Source organism: Chlamydotis macqueenii, chromosome 1, assembly GCF_036417535.1.
Source record: "Chlamydotis macqueenii isolate bChlMac1 chromosome 1, bChlMac1.mat, whole genome shotgun sequence".
Taxonomy (NCBI): domain Eukaryota; kingdom Metazoa; phylum Chordata; class Aves; order Otidiformes; family Otididae; genus Chlamydotis; species Chlamydotis macqueenii.
Window position 1 is genome coordinate 150027991 of NC_141556.1, and position 16220 is coordinate 150044210.

A 16220-nucleotide genomic window follows, 5' to 3' on the forward strand; every position below is an offset into this window, starting at 1 on the left:
CCTTTTGCCCTGAATGTCTGTTCTTATCTGAGAAAATGCTGCTCAGGTGTAAGGTAAAAAAACAAGGGGATGTTTACTGTAGTATTAAAGAGAAGATTTTAATAGATCTGGTATAGTAGCTGCAGTCTTTACTTTAGAACATAACAGCAGTGATGGATACTTTTGGATGAATGGAAGAGGAAAATAAATTGGTTTATTATGGTTTCTTTAGAAAAATTTTTTTTTTTAAAAAGGCCGCTCATTAAAATTACTTCAAATGTATTACTAGATTGTCACCAACAATCTGTCAATATCTGACATGAAGGAGAGGAGGGATGCAGAAGGTATTAATTGGTCATTAGAAGGATTACACTTAGTATTTTTATTTTAAGTACTAGCCACCTTATAAATCAGCACTCCTTGCTAATAGCTCTCAACTTTGAAGTGGACATAACTACCCCTTCCCTACCTGCACAGTTGTCATAGTGCCAAGATTAGATGCTCTGTGGATGAAGAGGTGGTTGGTTGGTTTGTTTAATCTAAGTGAGAGCTTGGAGTGTTTATCTTCTTGCCATCCATTTTTTTTTAGGCTATACTTATTATACAAATATGTGGTCAGAGAGGGGATCACAAGGTGCGAAAAGAAGTTGACATAACAAAGGCACATAAAACAGTCAAAAAAGAAAGCCTGATATTTAACGTCAACTTGTAGCACCTTTCACATAGAGGTTTATATGCTTAGAGGAAGGTGTCATAGTTCAGCCCCGCTCGGGACCAAGCTACGCAGTCTCTCACTCACTCCCCCCACCCTCTGAGGGAATAGGGGAGAGATAATATAACAAAAAGGCTTGAGGTTTGAGATAAGGACAGAGAGACATGCTTGAAGTTAGCGCTACGAGCAAAACAGACTCCACTTGGGGAAAAACTATTTGTTTATTATTAAAACAACAGCAGGATAATGAGGAAGAGAACAAAACCAATTTCCCCTTACCCCTCCCTCTTCACTGACCTTGGTGTCTGCAGCCGTTCCTCTCATAATAAATTCTTTGCAGTCAGCTCAGGCAGATGCCTCTCAGGATCTCTTTTCATCTCCTCTCCTCTCCATTTCTTGCAGCCTGGCCGAGTTGAGCCCAGATGGGCCGCTTGTGAGGGCCGCAAGGCCCACAAGGCTTGCGCCTCCCCCTCTCTGCCCCTGCTCAACGTCTTCACATCGTTTTTTATTATTTTTCCCCTTCTTAAATATGTTATCACAGAGACATTATCACTGAACATTCTGTCATGAATTGGCGTTGCCCTGGCCCTAGTCCACTCTAGGCCTGACTGAGTCCATCGGACAAAGGGGAAGCTGCCACCATAGCCCCCATTTAATAATAATCTGGCTACTTTTCAAACTGAATTTGATATAAAACTTATCCTATTGTCTTGCAAGGATGAGAAAGTTACCTGGAACATGGAGAAGGCTGAGGTACTCAACAATTTTTTGCCTCAGTCTTTGCTGGTGAGGGCTCTAGCCACACCACCCAAGTCACAGAAGTCAAAAGCAGGGAGTGGGAGAATGCAGAACTGCCCACTGTAGGAGAAGAGCAGGTTCAGGACCATCTAAGGGACCTGAAGATGCAAAAGTACATGGGACCCAATGTCCCATGTACATCTGCAGGTCCTGAGGGAACTGGTGGATGAAGTTGCCAAGCCACTGTCCATCATATTTGAGAAGTCATGGCAGTACAGTGAAGTTCCCACTGGCTGGAAAAGGATTAACATAACCTCCATTTTCAAAAAGGGAAACAAGGAAGACCCAGGGAACTATAGGCCAGTCAGTCTCACCTCTGTGCCTGGCAAGGTCATGAAGCAGATTCTCCTGGAAACCATGCTAAGGCACATGGAGAGCAAGGAGGTGGTTGGTGACAGCCAACATGGCTTCACCAAGGGCAGATCATACCTGACCAATTCAGTGGCCTTCTATGATGGGGTGACAGCATCGGTGGACAATGGATGACCAACAGATATCATCTACCTGGACTTGTGCAAAGCTTTGGACAATGTCCCGCATGACATCCTTCTCTCTAAACTGGCGAGGCATGGTTTTGATGGACGGACCACTCAGTGGATAAGGAGTTGGCTGGATGGCTGCACTCAGAGAGTGGTGGTCAAGGGCTCAATGTCCAAGTGGAGACCGGTCACGAGTGGCATCCCTCAGGGGAGGTACTGGGCCCGGCCGTGCTGGGCCCGGCCCTGTTCAACATCTTTGTCAGCGACACAGACAGTGGGATAGAGTGCACCCTCAGCAAGTTCACCGACAACACCAAGCTGATTCTCCCCCTCTACTCCACCCTGATAAGACCCCACCTGGAGTACTGCATGCAGCTCTGGAGCCCCCAGCATAAGAAGGATGTGGACCTGTTGGAGCAAGTCCAGAGGAGGGCCATGAAGGCTGGATTGAATAATGAAGACCGAGAATAGTAAAACAAAGTTGAAAAACATGCATCAGTTACTGTTCCAACAGTTAAATCCACTTTGATATTAGCGAACCATTTATTCTTTTTGCTGTCAGTTGAATGCCTGTAGGCTTGTTAAGAATCCAAGGTAGAGGTAATCAGAGTAAAAACCAGTGTGCTATTTTGGGTATGGGCACAGTCTCAGTCCTCTTATAATGGCCTTTGAAAGTGTTTTAAATTGATAAGCATTGGATAGCAGCTGCATATGAGTATAGGATTTATGGGGTTTTTTATTGTTTCATCTGGAAGCTTAATTGCTTGAAAATCGAAGCTTGTCTGAGAACACTCAGACTGTTTCCGGAGTGGTTCTTGGATCTCTTGCCCTTTGCAGCATGCAGAACATCTCAAAAGTAAAAACTGTGCAAATCATTAGAGAAACTCAAGCACTGTTCTACTGTCATTACTGCCCTTTGCAGAATGAAATTGCTGATGCTCAGCATTACTTGTGCCAAGGGAGAAGGCCAACCGTATCATTTTGGCTTTTAGCATCCAAATATTTACACGGACTAATTCATGTTCCTCTCGCAAGCACTCACAGTGTTTATTTAAACCTGCAGCTGCAGAAACTTAGGTGAAGCTGCCAGCCTTTACAGGTAGATGGTCACTCAACTCCAGGGGCAGAGGAGCCTCTGGAAGAGTGGAGAGAGAAGCAGCTGGAAGCAAGAAAAACTTAAACAGCTCCTGTTGTTGATGTGGTGGCTCTCTGGCCCTGCCCTAACCAGCCTTTCTCTTGGAAACTGGCTAAACCAGTTGTTTGCAGAGCGGAGGGGGATAGTGGATATATCATATTTTTTTGCAGGAGGAGGATTTTCAGAAAATGCAGAAAAGCTAAAGATAGGTTTTGTAACGTTCCATGAAGGATGGAAATTGCAGTGTCGAAAAGCTTAAAATGGAAAAATGAAATACTTGTATTACTTCGAGTTGGAGCTTGTTTGTTTCCCTTCTAGTTATCCCAAGGTATTTGACCGACTTCTGTGCTGCTTGGCTCTTGACCTACATTTCCTCTCTCTGGAGGCACTAGCAAAAACATCCAAATAACCGTACAAAATAATAAGCAGGTAATTCTAACAAATTGTTGTCATTGAGCAATGACTTTTTTTTTTAACCAGTGGTGACACCCCTTATCTTGCAATAGCTAGGCATGCTTGTGCATCCAAAACATGGTCCACATGCAGTAGAGAAGGAAGGGTTTGTCAGCAGGATTTGCCATCAAGTTTGTTCCCTACCTTCTGCAGCTGAACAGTGATGGCTTCACAAAACTATTTCTGACGGGTGGGTTAGGAATTTGGGGTAGCTCAGGGAGTGGTTTAATTTTTATGCTAGGTGGAGCATAATGAGAATAGCCTTATAAACAGAAAGAATGTCTGAGTATTAAATTAACTCTCTTTATAGCTCAATCTATCAATGTAGACTAAGCTTTCAGTTTTGAACTTTTTTAAAAGCATCACTAACAACAAACAGTGCTGTGGACAAATTTCCATATTCTTCTGTTATATGCAAGTGGCATACAAGCTTAAATAAAAATGTGAGCATAACACCATGATCGCCCAAAGTCATTAAGTTACTTTTTAAAGTACCCACGTTGTGGTGCTGCTGTAAGCTTTTTCATTAGCCGTTAGTGTGTCCATCCAATTACTGACCTTGTCATGAAACAGAAATTTATGTTGCTAAATATGGAATTTTAGTGATCAATTTTGCAGGGTTTTGAGATTCATCTATAAAAGTTATCTGTTCTTGCACAATCTCTTTCCATCCTCCAAGAAAAGGTGAAGCCAAATATACTAGGCATGTCTCAAATACATGAAGCAGAAATTTTACTTTGCTTCTATAATGACATCAGAATGATCAATAAAATAAATCTGTTAGTATCCTACGTAAACGATATACTATTTTTAAACATAGCAAATATTTTTATGGAGATCAAACAGTGGTCAAAACTTACTTCTACAATTGAGCTGTGAAGTTATTAATGCTGAGCAAGAATGTGAAACCTAAATAATTAGTTACTTGTGAATTCATGAACAATTTTGCTAGGAATATTTAGCTGGACACTCTGTGTTCAAAAATGATTCATACTTAAATGATCAAAGTTTCATTCGCCGTTGCTTTAACTTCATAGCTTTGAAGGTGTGACATGAAGAACACTGAAGTTTACGTTGAAATCTATTGATTAATATTAAGATAAACAACCACACGGCTGCGGTGTTAACAGGCTCTCGGAGTCCATAACAACATGAGGAACAACCATCTGCGGTCGCATGAAGTCCTGGGAGAAAGCAAAAGCTGGAGCAAATGCTACAGGTGGAAGTTACTTATTCAAGTCTCTTCATATCACTATGGCAAAACTGTAAAACACTTTTTCTGGAAATGAAAAAGAACTTGGTGTAAAGATGCTGGTATTTGTGACTGCAGAGACAGGCAGTCCATTTTTTTTCACCAAGCAGCTTTTTTCTTCTCTGTCTACCCGGTAACCCTTTCTCACTTCTTCCCCAGGCCTACAATAATGCTCTTGTTTGGTGTCAGCAGAGCTGATAATGTGTATGGCTCTGAACAGGTAAAGGTTCCCTGCTGTCACTTCTAGCACTGCCAGCTGTGGTACTGTAGATTGGCAAACCAACAGTGATGGAAGACTTGAAGTGCTCTGGAACAGGAACAGCAAAAGCATATGTCTACTTAAAACTGCTTTCTACTCTAGTCTAGCAGGGAGGGATGGGAGAGGAAAAAAAAAAAAAGAGACATTATTTTTGTGATTAATATGCTGGTCTGGAGACACGGAGTCCAAAGTCCCTGCTTTGCCACACGCTTCCTTTGTGTGAATTTAATTTCAATTTCTCTGTCTCTGTTTCCCTCTTGTCTGCTGGGGATAATGGCACTTCTCCTGACGCCAAGTACATTAGCAGCAGAACATTTAACTTTCTGATGGGTTTGTAAGCCAAAATAAGTAGGCAGGTTACCATATTTTTTTAGAAACTGCATAGGAAGAAAATGGTCATAGCCTTTCATTATACTGGGCTGGAAGGAGTGACCTTTTTTTTTTTCTTTTGAGTTTGCAGTGTATGTTTGTGAATCGTATTAAATTATTTGCCTAATTATTCTGGACTGAATTTTACAAGTTAATTAGAATGCCAGCATGCTGTAATGCTATGTAATGGAGAATTAGTAACAATTAAAAATTGTTATTTCTGTTATACAGCAAGACACAACAAAAATTTAAATCAGACCCCAAAGCCAAGGTGCAAACTTGCTGCAAAGCACACAGAGCCTGGGGAGGCGATCCGTGAAACCGAATTCCTGGCTTTTCTTGGTACGGCGTTTCCAAAAACTGCTAGTACTTAGCATCTGGCATACATACACGTTTGGTGGAGGCTCTCCCACTCTCAGTGAATGCCTTTGCTACTTTGAGATTATATTTCTAGCAGACTAGGCTCTAGGGATGTAATCTTTAAAAGCACTGGAAAACTGCGCACGATGCAATTCTCTTGCCATTAAATCTTTTAGTGTGCTCTCTAAAGGAAGGACCGTAACGGCTGCGCTCGTTGGCAGGCCCTGCCTGTTAATTATTTCCAGAATTTACTCTTTCGGAGTTTGCCGCCCTGGTAGTCGCACGTCTGCCCAAGCCACCGCTCCCCATTTCAGGCTGCGCTGGGCAGAGGCGCTGCTCTTCAGCCAGGGGCAACTGCCTCATGCAGATCCCCAGGAGGATGGGCAATGGGAAAAACCCCAAAATCTTTGCAGACAAACTGAGGTTAATTAAAGGCATTCATGAAGCTGCCCACAAGCAATGGCAGACTGCCCACAGTTGATTAGAAAAAAACAAAAGGGTATTATTATCTTCAACTGGCACAGAACGGGTACTTATTTAGATGAAATATGGAAGCTCTGCTGACAGAGTCATTAAAATAAGTGGATGTTTGGTTTTTTTTTTTTTGTGGAGGGGAGTGTGTCTGTTTCATTTTTTAAGAGAATCACAGACTGAGATTGGCAGGCACCTCTAGAGGTCATTTTGTCCAACCTCCCAGCTCAAGCAGGGCCACCAAGAGCCAGTTGCTCAGGACCTTGTCCACATGGCTTTTGAATATCTCCATGATGGAGACTCCAGAACCTCCCTGGGCAACCTGTGCCAGTGCTTGGTCACCCTCACAGTAAAAAAAAAAAATGTTTCCTGATGTTCAGAGAGAACCTCCTGTGTTTCAGGTGGTGCTCATTGCCTCTGGTCCTCTCACTGGGCACCACTGAAAAGAACCTGGCTCTGTGCTTTTTGTACCCTCCCTTTTCAGGTATTTATATTAATTGATAAGATCCCCCTGAGCCTTCTCTTCTCCAAGCTGAACAGTCCCAGCTCTCCCAGCCTCTCCTCATCGGAGGGATGCTCCAGTCCCTTAGTCCTTTTAGTGGCCATTGGTTGGGCTTTCTCCAGTATGGCCATGTGTCTTATACTGGGAAGCCCAGAACTGGACCTAGCCTTCCAGGTGTAGTCTCACCAGTGCTGAATGCTGGCATACCATCCCTTCCCTTTTCCAGCTATTTACTTTATTTCCCCTTTTGTACAGAAATGTATCCCCTGTGATGCTAAAAATTTGCTATGTTTGGATTCCTAAAGTTGGCAAGCAAAACCAAACTGTGCCAAGGAGCAAACAAACAAACCAAAAGCCAACAGCCTGATGTCTCTGTGTTTTTGCAGTTGTAGTTCTGTCCAGAACCATCCTTGAGGCATATTGATCAAATATCTTTTGTGAATTATATTCCTAAAAGTTTACACTATTTTCTTGGTCCTAATGGATACTGAAGTAGACGTACTCCATGTGCACGTAGTTTGAATTACCCTTTCTGATTCTATTCACTTGTACCTGCCTATGCTGATTTTCATTGGCTTAATATGTTCCTTGAGCGTATTGTCTTATTGGAGCCATATAGAAGAGACTTCCTTAATCCTGACAGACAAATTTGCATTTTTCATTTCACCATCTCACTTCCTTGTTCCAAGGATGCAGTGGGTAGCCATCCTTAATATCCGAAGAGATCACAGAATGGTTTGGGTTGGAAGAGACATTTAAAGGTCATCTAGTCCAAGCCCCCTGCAAGGAGCATCTCCAACCAGATCAGGTTGCTCAGAGCCTCATCCAGCCTGGCCTTGAATGTTTCCAGGGATGGGGCTTCCACCACCTCTCTGGGCAACCTGTTCCAGTGTTCTGCCACCCTCAGTGTAAAAAAATTATTCCTTACATCTAATCTGAATTTACCCTCTTCCTGTTCTAAGCTGTTACCCCTTGTCCTATCACTACATGTCCTTGTCAAGTCCCTCCCCAGCTTTCTCGTAGGCCCCCTTTAGGTACTGGAAGGCTGCTAGCTTTATAATCCTGCACTTTCTATAGTCCTTTTCTCATTCCGCTGAAACTTGCATGGTTGGGAATGAGATTGGTTCTCTCCGCTGCCTTTAGGCCTGGCAGCTCTGGCGTTAACGGTTACTTACTTATAATGACTTTCTAAAGAAGGCAGCCGAACCGGAGCGTGGTGCTGACACGACTGCGTATGAGCACTGTTATGTTTTTAAATAACGTTGTTGATTCAGATCTGAATCTTGCACCAGCAAATGCTCACCCACACGTATTTGACGCCTTAAGGTGAGGCGAGGGCTCCCTTGCTAAAGATAACGCCGTACTACGCAACCACAGAGAAAAGAGAGTAAAAATGCTTGGAATTGTTTTGACAGCAATTTTCTGTTCTGGAGAAAAACATAAAGCAGCAACAGGCGCTCAGCAGCACCCGCTTCATGTAACCCCGCGGGGCCTTCTCCCCGGGACCGCTCCCGAGGGGCCGACCAAAGGTGCGAGTAACCGGATCCCGCCGCCTTTGCGCTGGTTTCACTTCCCCGCCCGCCCCGAAGTAACCGGGGTCGGCAGGGCTACCTGCATCCCCAAAACCCGTCGAGGACCGCCCTGCCTTTAGCGGGCGGGGCAGGCGAGGCCGAGAAGCGGGCCACGGGCAGGGCCTGAGCGCCCGGTGAGGCGCGGCCGGCGGGGGCGGGGCGGGGCGGGGCCTTCGGCTCACGGCGCCGGGCCCGGCAGAGGCAGCGGCAGCGGCGGCGGCGCGGGAGGAGCGCGCCCCCCGGCGGCGGCGGCGGCGGGCGGGTGGCGGCGGCGGCGGCGCGGCCGCCCAGCGCCATTAGCGGCGTCCGGCCTGGCTCCTCCCGTTCGGCGGCGGCGGGCAGCGGGGCAGCGGCCACCGGCGGGATGCTGGGGGTAGCGGCGGCAGCGGCGGGGGTGACCTGTAACAGGTAGGAGAGGCGCGGGGGGCCGCCCGCCCCGTCCCGCCTCCCGCGGCGGGCGGCTGCCGCCGAGGGCGGCGCTTTGTGTCGGCGCGGCGCGGCGCGGCCGGGCCGCTGTCACCAGTTGCTGCCCGCTTGCTTGAACCCCCCCTCCCCAGCCCCCCCCACCCGGCAGGGGCTCCCCGTTGCTCCGGCGGTCGGGTGGGGCGGTGGGGAACGGGGCAGGGGATGGGGTCCCGCCGAGTAGCGGGGGTGGGGGGAGGAGTGGCCGCCGTGCCTCTTCTTCGCCCCGTGAAGTTTCCACTTCGCGCGGGGACGGGACGGGACGGGACGGGGCGGGGGGTGTGAATTTCCCGTTCCCACGGGCGGCAGGCGGAGTGACGGACGGCGCGAGGGGCACGGCAGGAATCCCCTTCCCCCCGGGGTCGCCCCCTCGGGGTGACGCTCACGCGAGGAGCGGCGCGGTGGGGTGGCCTGCGTGTCCTCGTGACAGCGAACTGGGGAAAAAAAAAAAAAAAAAAAAACAAAAAAAAAAAAAAACCGCGCAAAACTGGAGCGCGAGGGAGCGCGAGCGTGGTTTCCTGCCTTTTCGCACGTCCGTTCCCGAGGGAGGCGGTTGGTGCTGAGTAACCTGGGCTGTTCTTGTGGTGGGATTCCTGTAGTTTTTCTCCGTGTCCCGCAATTGCGGAGCAGTCGTGCCTGTAGGGAAAGGTGAATGGGGATGGGTACGGAAAGCAAACGCTGTTCTACTGACCGCCCAGCGTTTCAGAGCCTCACCCGGTGTAGGCTTTTCCTGGGAAGAGGTGTCCCTCGCTAAAGCGCTCGGCAAACGTTGCGCTAATGCGTCCAAACCCGGGGTCGAGGGAAGGGGAAAGAGCGATTTCGTAGGGTTGCAGGTTCAGGGTGGCCGCTGGCGCACCCAGACTTTAGCCTGGCTAACAACCGCCTTATCTTTCCCGCACCTGATTTCTACCGCCAGCTCCTCCAGCTCTGCGCCACGCCTTTGGCGAAGAGCCAGGGCAGTGGCCAAATCAAGCCGAGTCGGGGCTACGGCGGTGGCACCCCGTGCCGACGGGGTGGGCTGCTGAGCCAGCTCCGCTCCTGGGGTCAGCGCCCCGATGCCCGGGGGGCAAGGGAGGGGAGGCAGCAGGATCTCACCAGCCTTGACCAGCTTTTAGCTTTAGCTGCTATGCAGCCATGTGCTGAGAAAAAGATGATAACGTGGTTGAGATGTCTGTGTGTATTACGGTAACTGCTTTTTCTTCAGTTGTTCCAAAAGCTGCTTGCTTTCTTAGCAGTCGATGGGTGCTTCCAGGCCAGGCTCCTTTCTGCATTCCCGAAAGTGGTCAAGTTGTCAGTATTTGTGCTGTGAGTGCCAGCCTCTCGTGACTGCGAGGATCTGTGCGTTGTTCTGCCCCGCACAGGTGCTTTGGCTCCGGTGCGGAGCCCCCCTCTTCGGGTAAATAGAGCAATTACATATTTTTTGGCATCTGTTCTGCTGAAGTCGTCAGGGAGCAGGCCAGCTGCCCTGCTGGTACACGGTTCCCAGGATGTGAACTAGGCTACACCCCTGGCACAGCGAGAAATTTTGGGACAAATTCAGGCTAGAGCCTACGCTTGCAGAAACTTGCTGAGGTGAAGCAGCAGACCACTTTGGTTGGAGCCCACCTCATTCAAAGCTGTCTGCAGGGGAGTTTCTTCAGCACAAAATGCAGGCAGTGCGTCCCGCAGTGGGCAAGCGGGTGGCCAGCACATCCAGGGAAGCGGCGGCCACAGAGCACCCGTCTCGGCATATGGCTGATGGCTCGAGTATCCTTCCCTGGCAGCAAATCCCTTCTGCCTCCCAGCCGAGCAAATCTTCCTGCAGCTGAGAGTCAGCCCAGCGTCCTGCTGCTCCTGATGCTCTCTGAATATGAACTGCTTGCCCAGCAAGGGCCAGACGCGGGGCTCCTTGCCTAAATTGGCCAGCCCCCTCTGTGCCTCTCTTCGCACCGCTTTTTCAGAGTGAATTGTCGTATTGTGGACAAGGGACTGGGCAGTGCTGTGATTAAGGAGGTGAAGGTGCTGCGCAGTTGATTCTTGCTGAAGGGAGCAGAAGGAGCTGGCGGCCAGGGTGGGGAGCGCAGCTCGCCTGTCAGGGGGACATGGCCGGGAGAGGCTGCGGGGTCAGCTCCTTCCGGGGAGCCAGCTGCAGGACTTCTGGGCAAGGGGTTTTCCTTTAGATGATTCCAGTCCATTGAGGTCAAAATAAATCGAAAGGGCAAGATTTGTGTAAGATATACTTTGATTTGGTAGTATGCGAGGAGAGGAAATTAAAAATTGGTGCATTTTCCTGTTTTGATTCTTTGGGGGAAAAAACCACTGAAAATGCAAATGTTTAATTCATAAATGATCTCAGAAGCTTCCGCAGGCTGAAACTCCTAAGGGATTTTGAATCTTGACTTTTTGCTCTGATTTAGGGAGTTAAAATAATCAAAGTTTTCAGGAAGAAAACAAGGAAAGAATGACTTGAGGTCTCTCTCCAGTTTTGGTACCTGGAAGAGGAGCAGACATCTGGTCAGCAGGTATGCGCACACAGTTCGTTATTGTCATCTGAAATACTTTTCTTTTAACTTTGGGGTTTTTTTTTCTTTTCCACTTTATAGAGGTTTTTTGAACTCCAGTTGCTGCCACAGCTTTTGTCTTGCAATGAAAGGAACTTGCTGTAACCTGAACGCCTGTTACCCTGGGCACGGCCATCGCGCTCGGCATCAGGCTGGGAGATCAGACTCTGCCCCAGAGGAGAGGGGTTTGGGCAGGGAGGGATGTGCGGATCGCCCTGTAGCAGGGACGATACTGGGTAGCGGTTTGGGTTGAACGTGCCGGAGTTGGGGTTTTTTTTTGGAGGGGCAGAGGGGATTGCAGGCTGGGTTTTGTGGTCAGCTTTTCCAGCTGGTTGTGCTGAGCTCATCTTGACGTGTTATCATTGGAATAAGTTTGTTGTGCGGTTCAGAAAAAAGCATTAGCTTGCTGTTCAGAACCGTTATTATCTTAAGACTTCGTAGTTTCCTAGCACAAACTAAGTTTTTCTTTGTAGCAATAAGTACAGGCCAGCATGCAGTAAAATACTGAACAAAGCAAGGTCCTCTTTATTCAAAGCGTAACTGCATTTGAAAAACTGGCATAGACTCATTGGATTTACAGCTCTTAGTCCACTGTAGACTGTGAAACTCAAAACTGGTCACTTAGTGTTACTGGCTTTGACAGGGTGCTCCATAAATAAGAAGGTAAATGTGATGCTGCAGTTAAATCTCAGTTGTTACCCACAGATCTTTTTCTTTGCACTGGCTCCATACAGTTACTGCGGGGGAACCAATAATGGCCCGCAATATACAGAGAACGGTTTGCATGGTTAACAAATTCTTTTTCGAGTAGCAATAAAATATTTATTATTGAAGCACTTAAGGCAGACTTTTCAGCTCCTGCAATTGTGGCTTCATGCTAAGTGTGTTAGGTTAGACATCCTGATTCCTCTGTGTTTTATTCTCCTCCAAAGCCTGGTTTAAAGGTTTTTCACTCCATAGCGTAACGCAGCCTCTTGTTACTTTTCAATATAGGGACTTGTTAACTATTAGCTGTGCTAAAAGTAGCTTGATAGATTGTTGGGAAGTTACTTACATCAGGTCTTTTCATGATGACAAGGAAAACCAAACTGACAGTCTCTAACAGGAGTCGAGCAGCTGTGTATGTGGTCTGCTGCGCTTGTTGTTTTAGTGATGTGTTACAGCTTGTGCAGCTTGAGCTGAAAGGCTGATGTTGAGGCAGAAAGGGTGAAAAAAGGATGGGAAGGTCCTAATTCAATTTGACAATTAGAGAAAACATAGCAGGGGACTGTGCCCTGGGGTTAATACTTTTCTTCATATTAGGACACTCCTTTGCAATTATGTCAGCATTTCCCTCCCTGAAGTGTCTGAGTCTTTATGAAAATGCTTGCTTATGTTTTTTTAAGCAGATAGAAAGAAAAAAAAATAGTTACTGTAATTTCCTTCGTTGGTTTTATGTACGTCGATTACTCTTTATGTGAAACAGTTTGATGGCTTTGTCTCAGCACTTGGAGACCATCGGTGAGGTCCAGGGAGCAGAAGCTGCTGGTGTGCCCAGTGACAAACTATTTACGGGCCAAGTGGACCCCTTGTCTGCTGTATGAAACCACATTCCTATGCAAAAACGGCGTAGTCTGGAGTATCCTAGGACGCTTGAAAAATAGGGTTGCAACAAGGCCAGCACCCAGGATGAAGTTTTATGCTCTGTATTTTTCATGTTAATTGCTTTTATGTATATTTAAAATAAGAAGTCCCTGAATTCCAACTCTGATCATCCTTTTATCATTACTTTTTAACTGATAAAAAAACTCCACCAGTCAGCCTAGTGCATTTACGGTTGTTTCAATCACTGCTTGCCTTAAATAGTTTGAGAACACGCTGGTGGGTTGGCTGGTGACAGACTAAAACCTGAACTGGTGGGGACAGTAGAGTTAAAACCTTGCTGCTCATGTCGTGGATGGGGCATCGGTGTGGATAATCTGAGAAACTAAGGCAGTGTAATGATTTTGTGAACATTTCCTGGGTGGCCTCAGCAGCTTGGGGAAGCTGCCGTGCTCAGAATTATGGGGGTTTTCTGTATTAATATATTGTTTTAGTGTAGTTGGGAGCACTGGGAAAGACCACAGCAAAGCAATGCAGTAACGCCAGCAAATATTTGGGAGGCAACAACATGGCAGAGTGGCTCCTGTCCAGACCCCACGCTGATGTGCAACAGCTGTGGGATTGATGTGGGGAGAGAAAAACCACGCAGAGAAATAGTTTCAAATCCACCCTGGGAGGGGGAAAGGGTGCCTGGATGCTTTGCAGGGACTCTTTGCCAGGGCTTGGCCATCCCCCCTAGGGCTGGGTGACAGGGGGCGAGGGACCGGCTGTCAGCCTTTCGTCTCCTGGAGCCGCAGCATCCCCAAGTTCTCCCTCGGTGTCTCCTGGCACGCTCCACCTCCGATTTGGGAATGAAAAATACAGCTTGGCGGGCAGGGTGGCATGGGCTGCCAGCCTGTGCTGTTGGGGGAAGGTGGCCCCTGCGGATTCAGGGCTGAATCAGCACAGCAGCCTCCGCTTGCAAAACCCTCCGGTTTTGGTAAGTCCTCCGATGTGAGGAAACACTTGCAAATAGTAGCCTTGCAGATGAACACCATGAGCTTCTGAACTGTGTTGGTAGCAGGCCAGACTTGTGTTTTGTGGCAGAGACACCAACATTTGTGCTGGATTAAGTCGCTTACTTTTTGCCAGGGTCTGCTGGTAAGTGGGCTGAGATTCCCTTGGCAGCAGTCATCTCCCAGACCCAGCTCTATCTGGTGTCACGAAGCAGGACAGACCATTTCTGGGCCGTGCCAGGGCAGCTGCTCTTTCCACAGGCAGCAATTACAGAGACATTTTAATTAAGCATGCAGTTGCGTTGCAGCTGACCGCGGTGACCCGCGTGCTCCTGTGCCCCAACGTCTTGTGCCGGCAACGGGGACCTCAGCCAGCTGAAAACCTGTGGTGAGAGACATCAGTAGATGCATAGATTTTAAAACTGAGTTTGTCTCGATCTGCATCAGTTCCTTGGTCTTGTGGGTGGTGGCGATGTTGGGAGGGAAGGGATGTGGGAAAGGTGGAAATACCCATTTTGGTGGTGTTAATGGTGGGGTCCTGTGAGGGGGTGTTTGGATCTAAGGAAGGAGGGAGCAGTGTTTGATCGTGGTCTGGATCAGGGCTGGGAACTGCCTGTGGCTGTCCTGGATGTGGTGTTGGGAAGGGGCACATCCATGCTCCATTGCACTGGAAGAGTGATCATGTGCTTGCAGGTTGTTCAAGGAGGACCCCCAGCATATGTTTGCTTGCTGCTGTTGAAAGCACACTTGAGTATGTTCTTTCTGCAGCTTGTTGTCTCCTACAGCCCTGCCTGAAGGGAAACCACCCCAGCAGTGGTTTTGTCATGGTTGTCACAGAACTAGTTTGCAGAAATTGACCTTCAGAGGATTTGGAGGAAGGAGTACCTGTGTGCTGTCCCTGTGATACGTAGCTTGTGGTTGGAAAGGACATGGAGAGCAGCAACACATCGGTGCCTGTTTAAATCTACCTAACATTTGGTGGCATGACCCGGCTTAATGATCTGAAGGTTCCCAGGGACTTTCTTCACCCATTTCAGGTCCCAGAGGAGCTGGATGCTGTTTATACCCACTTGTACTGTCAAGAAAAAAAAAAATGGAGCAAGAGCGGTGCCCATGAGGTCTTACTGGCGAAATCTCACCATACAGAGACAGAACTGTGGGACAGCCATGGAGCATGTGGCTGCTTCCTTGTGTTTCTCAAGTGCTGTACCGCAGAGACAAGGCAAGCTGCTGTGGGAACGGGGGTTTGATGGGAGCTGTTGGTGAGCTTCACCAGGGCTGAAAGGGGAAGGACAAAAACCTCTCAAGTGACACATTTCTGTAGTACTTTTAAACATCGCAGAAAACAAGGGTTTTTTTCCTTTTGTGAGTATATGCCGTTGCAACAGAGAGGCCATATTCTGACTATTTGAGAAAGAAGTCAAAATGCATAATTTTAAAGCTGCTGCTGTTAAGAAAAGCTGACTTCCGAAATCTTTGTTCCTTCATTCACATTTTTTCCTTTTTGTTAGCCAGCCTCAGGAAATGAGAACATTCTTTTGGCTTTCCGTGCCTGAGTCACATCTTATATATATCTCTCTCTATATAAAAATATGTTAAAACATCTGGAGATGTTTGTTTCAGAGAGGTACTTGTTTTGTATTAGAGTGTCTAAGCTTTAAATGTTTGTACACAGTTGGATGTTTCTGGAGTTTCCCATACTTCTCCGGTTACAAGGATATTGCTGTCAGAAAGGCCTAGCGAAATGTACTGATAACCTAGGGAATATACAAACAAGTAAAAGTAAAGCCTTTAAAGAAAGTGAGAATTCGCTATTTCTTTTAAAAATTAAACTGTCGAAGCAGTTGTTTAATGTGAGTTGCATCCAAATATGTAGCTCTTTAATGTTTGCCAAGTATATATATATATATTTTTAAATAAGTGTGAGAAGGAAAATAAAAAAATCCCAGTAGCTCTTTTCTTGTTCTTTTTTTAAAAATAAAGGAACTAGTTAAAAACTCATTATACCCATCTCTGCTGTTCAGCCAGCTGACACTCAGTGGGCTCTGGCAGTGCTCTGGGTGCACGGCGGGGTCTCCCTGCCTCCCTCTGTCCTCCCACCAAGGTCACACAGGGATCGTGAGACTTCACTTTAAAAGGAGGAAAAAAAATCCATTTAGTTTAACTGAAGGCCAAATGTTTAACTTTGGTGGGGGAGGTGGTGGGATTTAGGAGAACGAATAAAATTTACACCCGTGGTTGTTTAGCATAGCTGCACTGAAAATGATGGGAGACCGGGGACAATGGGCTCCAGCAGTGTCCT

General features: G+C 47.3%; 1 protein-coding gene across 4 annotated transcripts in view; it reads left to right on the forward strand.

The window, feature by feature from the left end:
* Window positions 1-8616: 8616 nt before the first annotated feature.
* The window catches only part of LIMS1 (LIM zinc finger domain containing 1), a 79536-nt gene continuing 71932 nt past the window's right edge, over window positions 8617-16220 (forward strand). The window contains exons 1-2 of one of the 4 annotated variants that reach the window (XM_086769861.1): window positions 8617-8748; window positions 11199-11303. Coding sequence is in view for 1 of the 4 variants with exons in the window: in XM_086769840.1 (XP_086625966.1) it covers window positions 8705-8748 (44 nt within the window). In the remaining 3 variants the exon portion in view is untranslated. Of the gene's footprint in view, window positions 8749-10816; window positions 11009-11198; window positions 11304-16220 lie in introns of those variants that run through there. The other 3 variants (XM_086769870.1, XM_086769840.1, XM_086769831.1) reach the window with 3 other exon arrangements.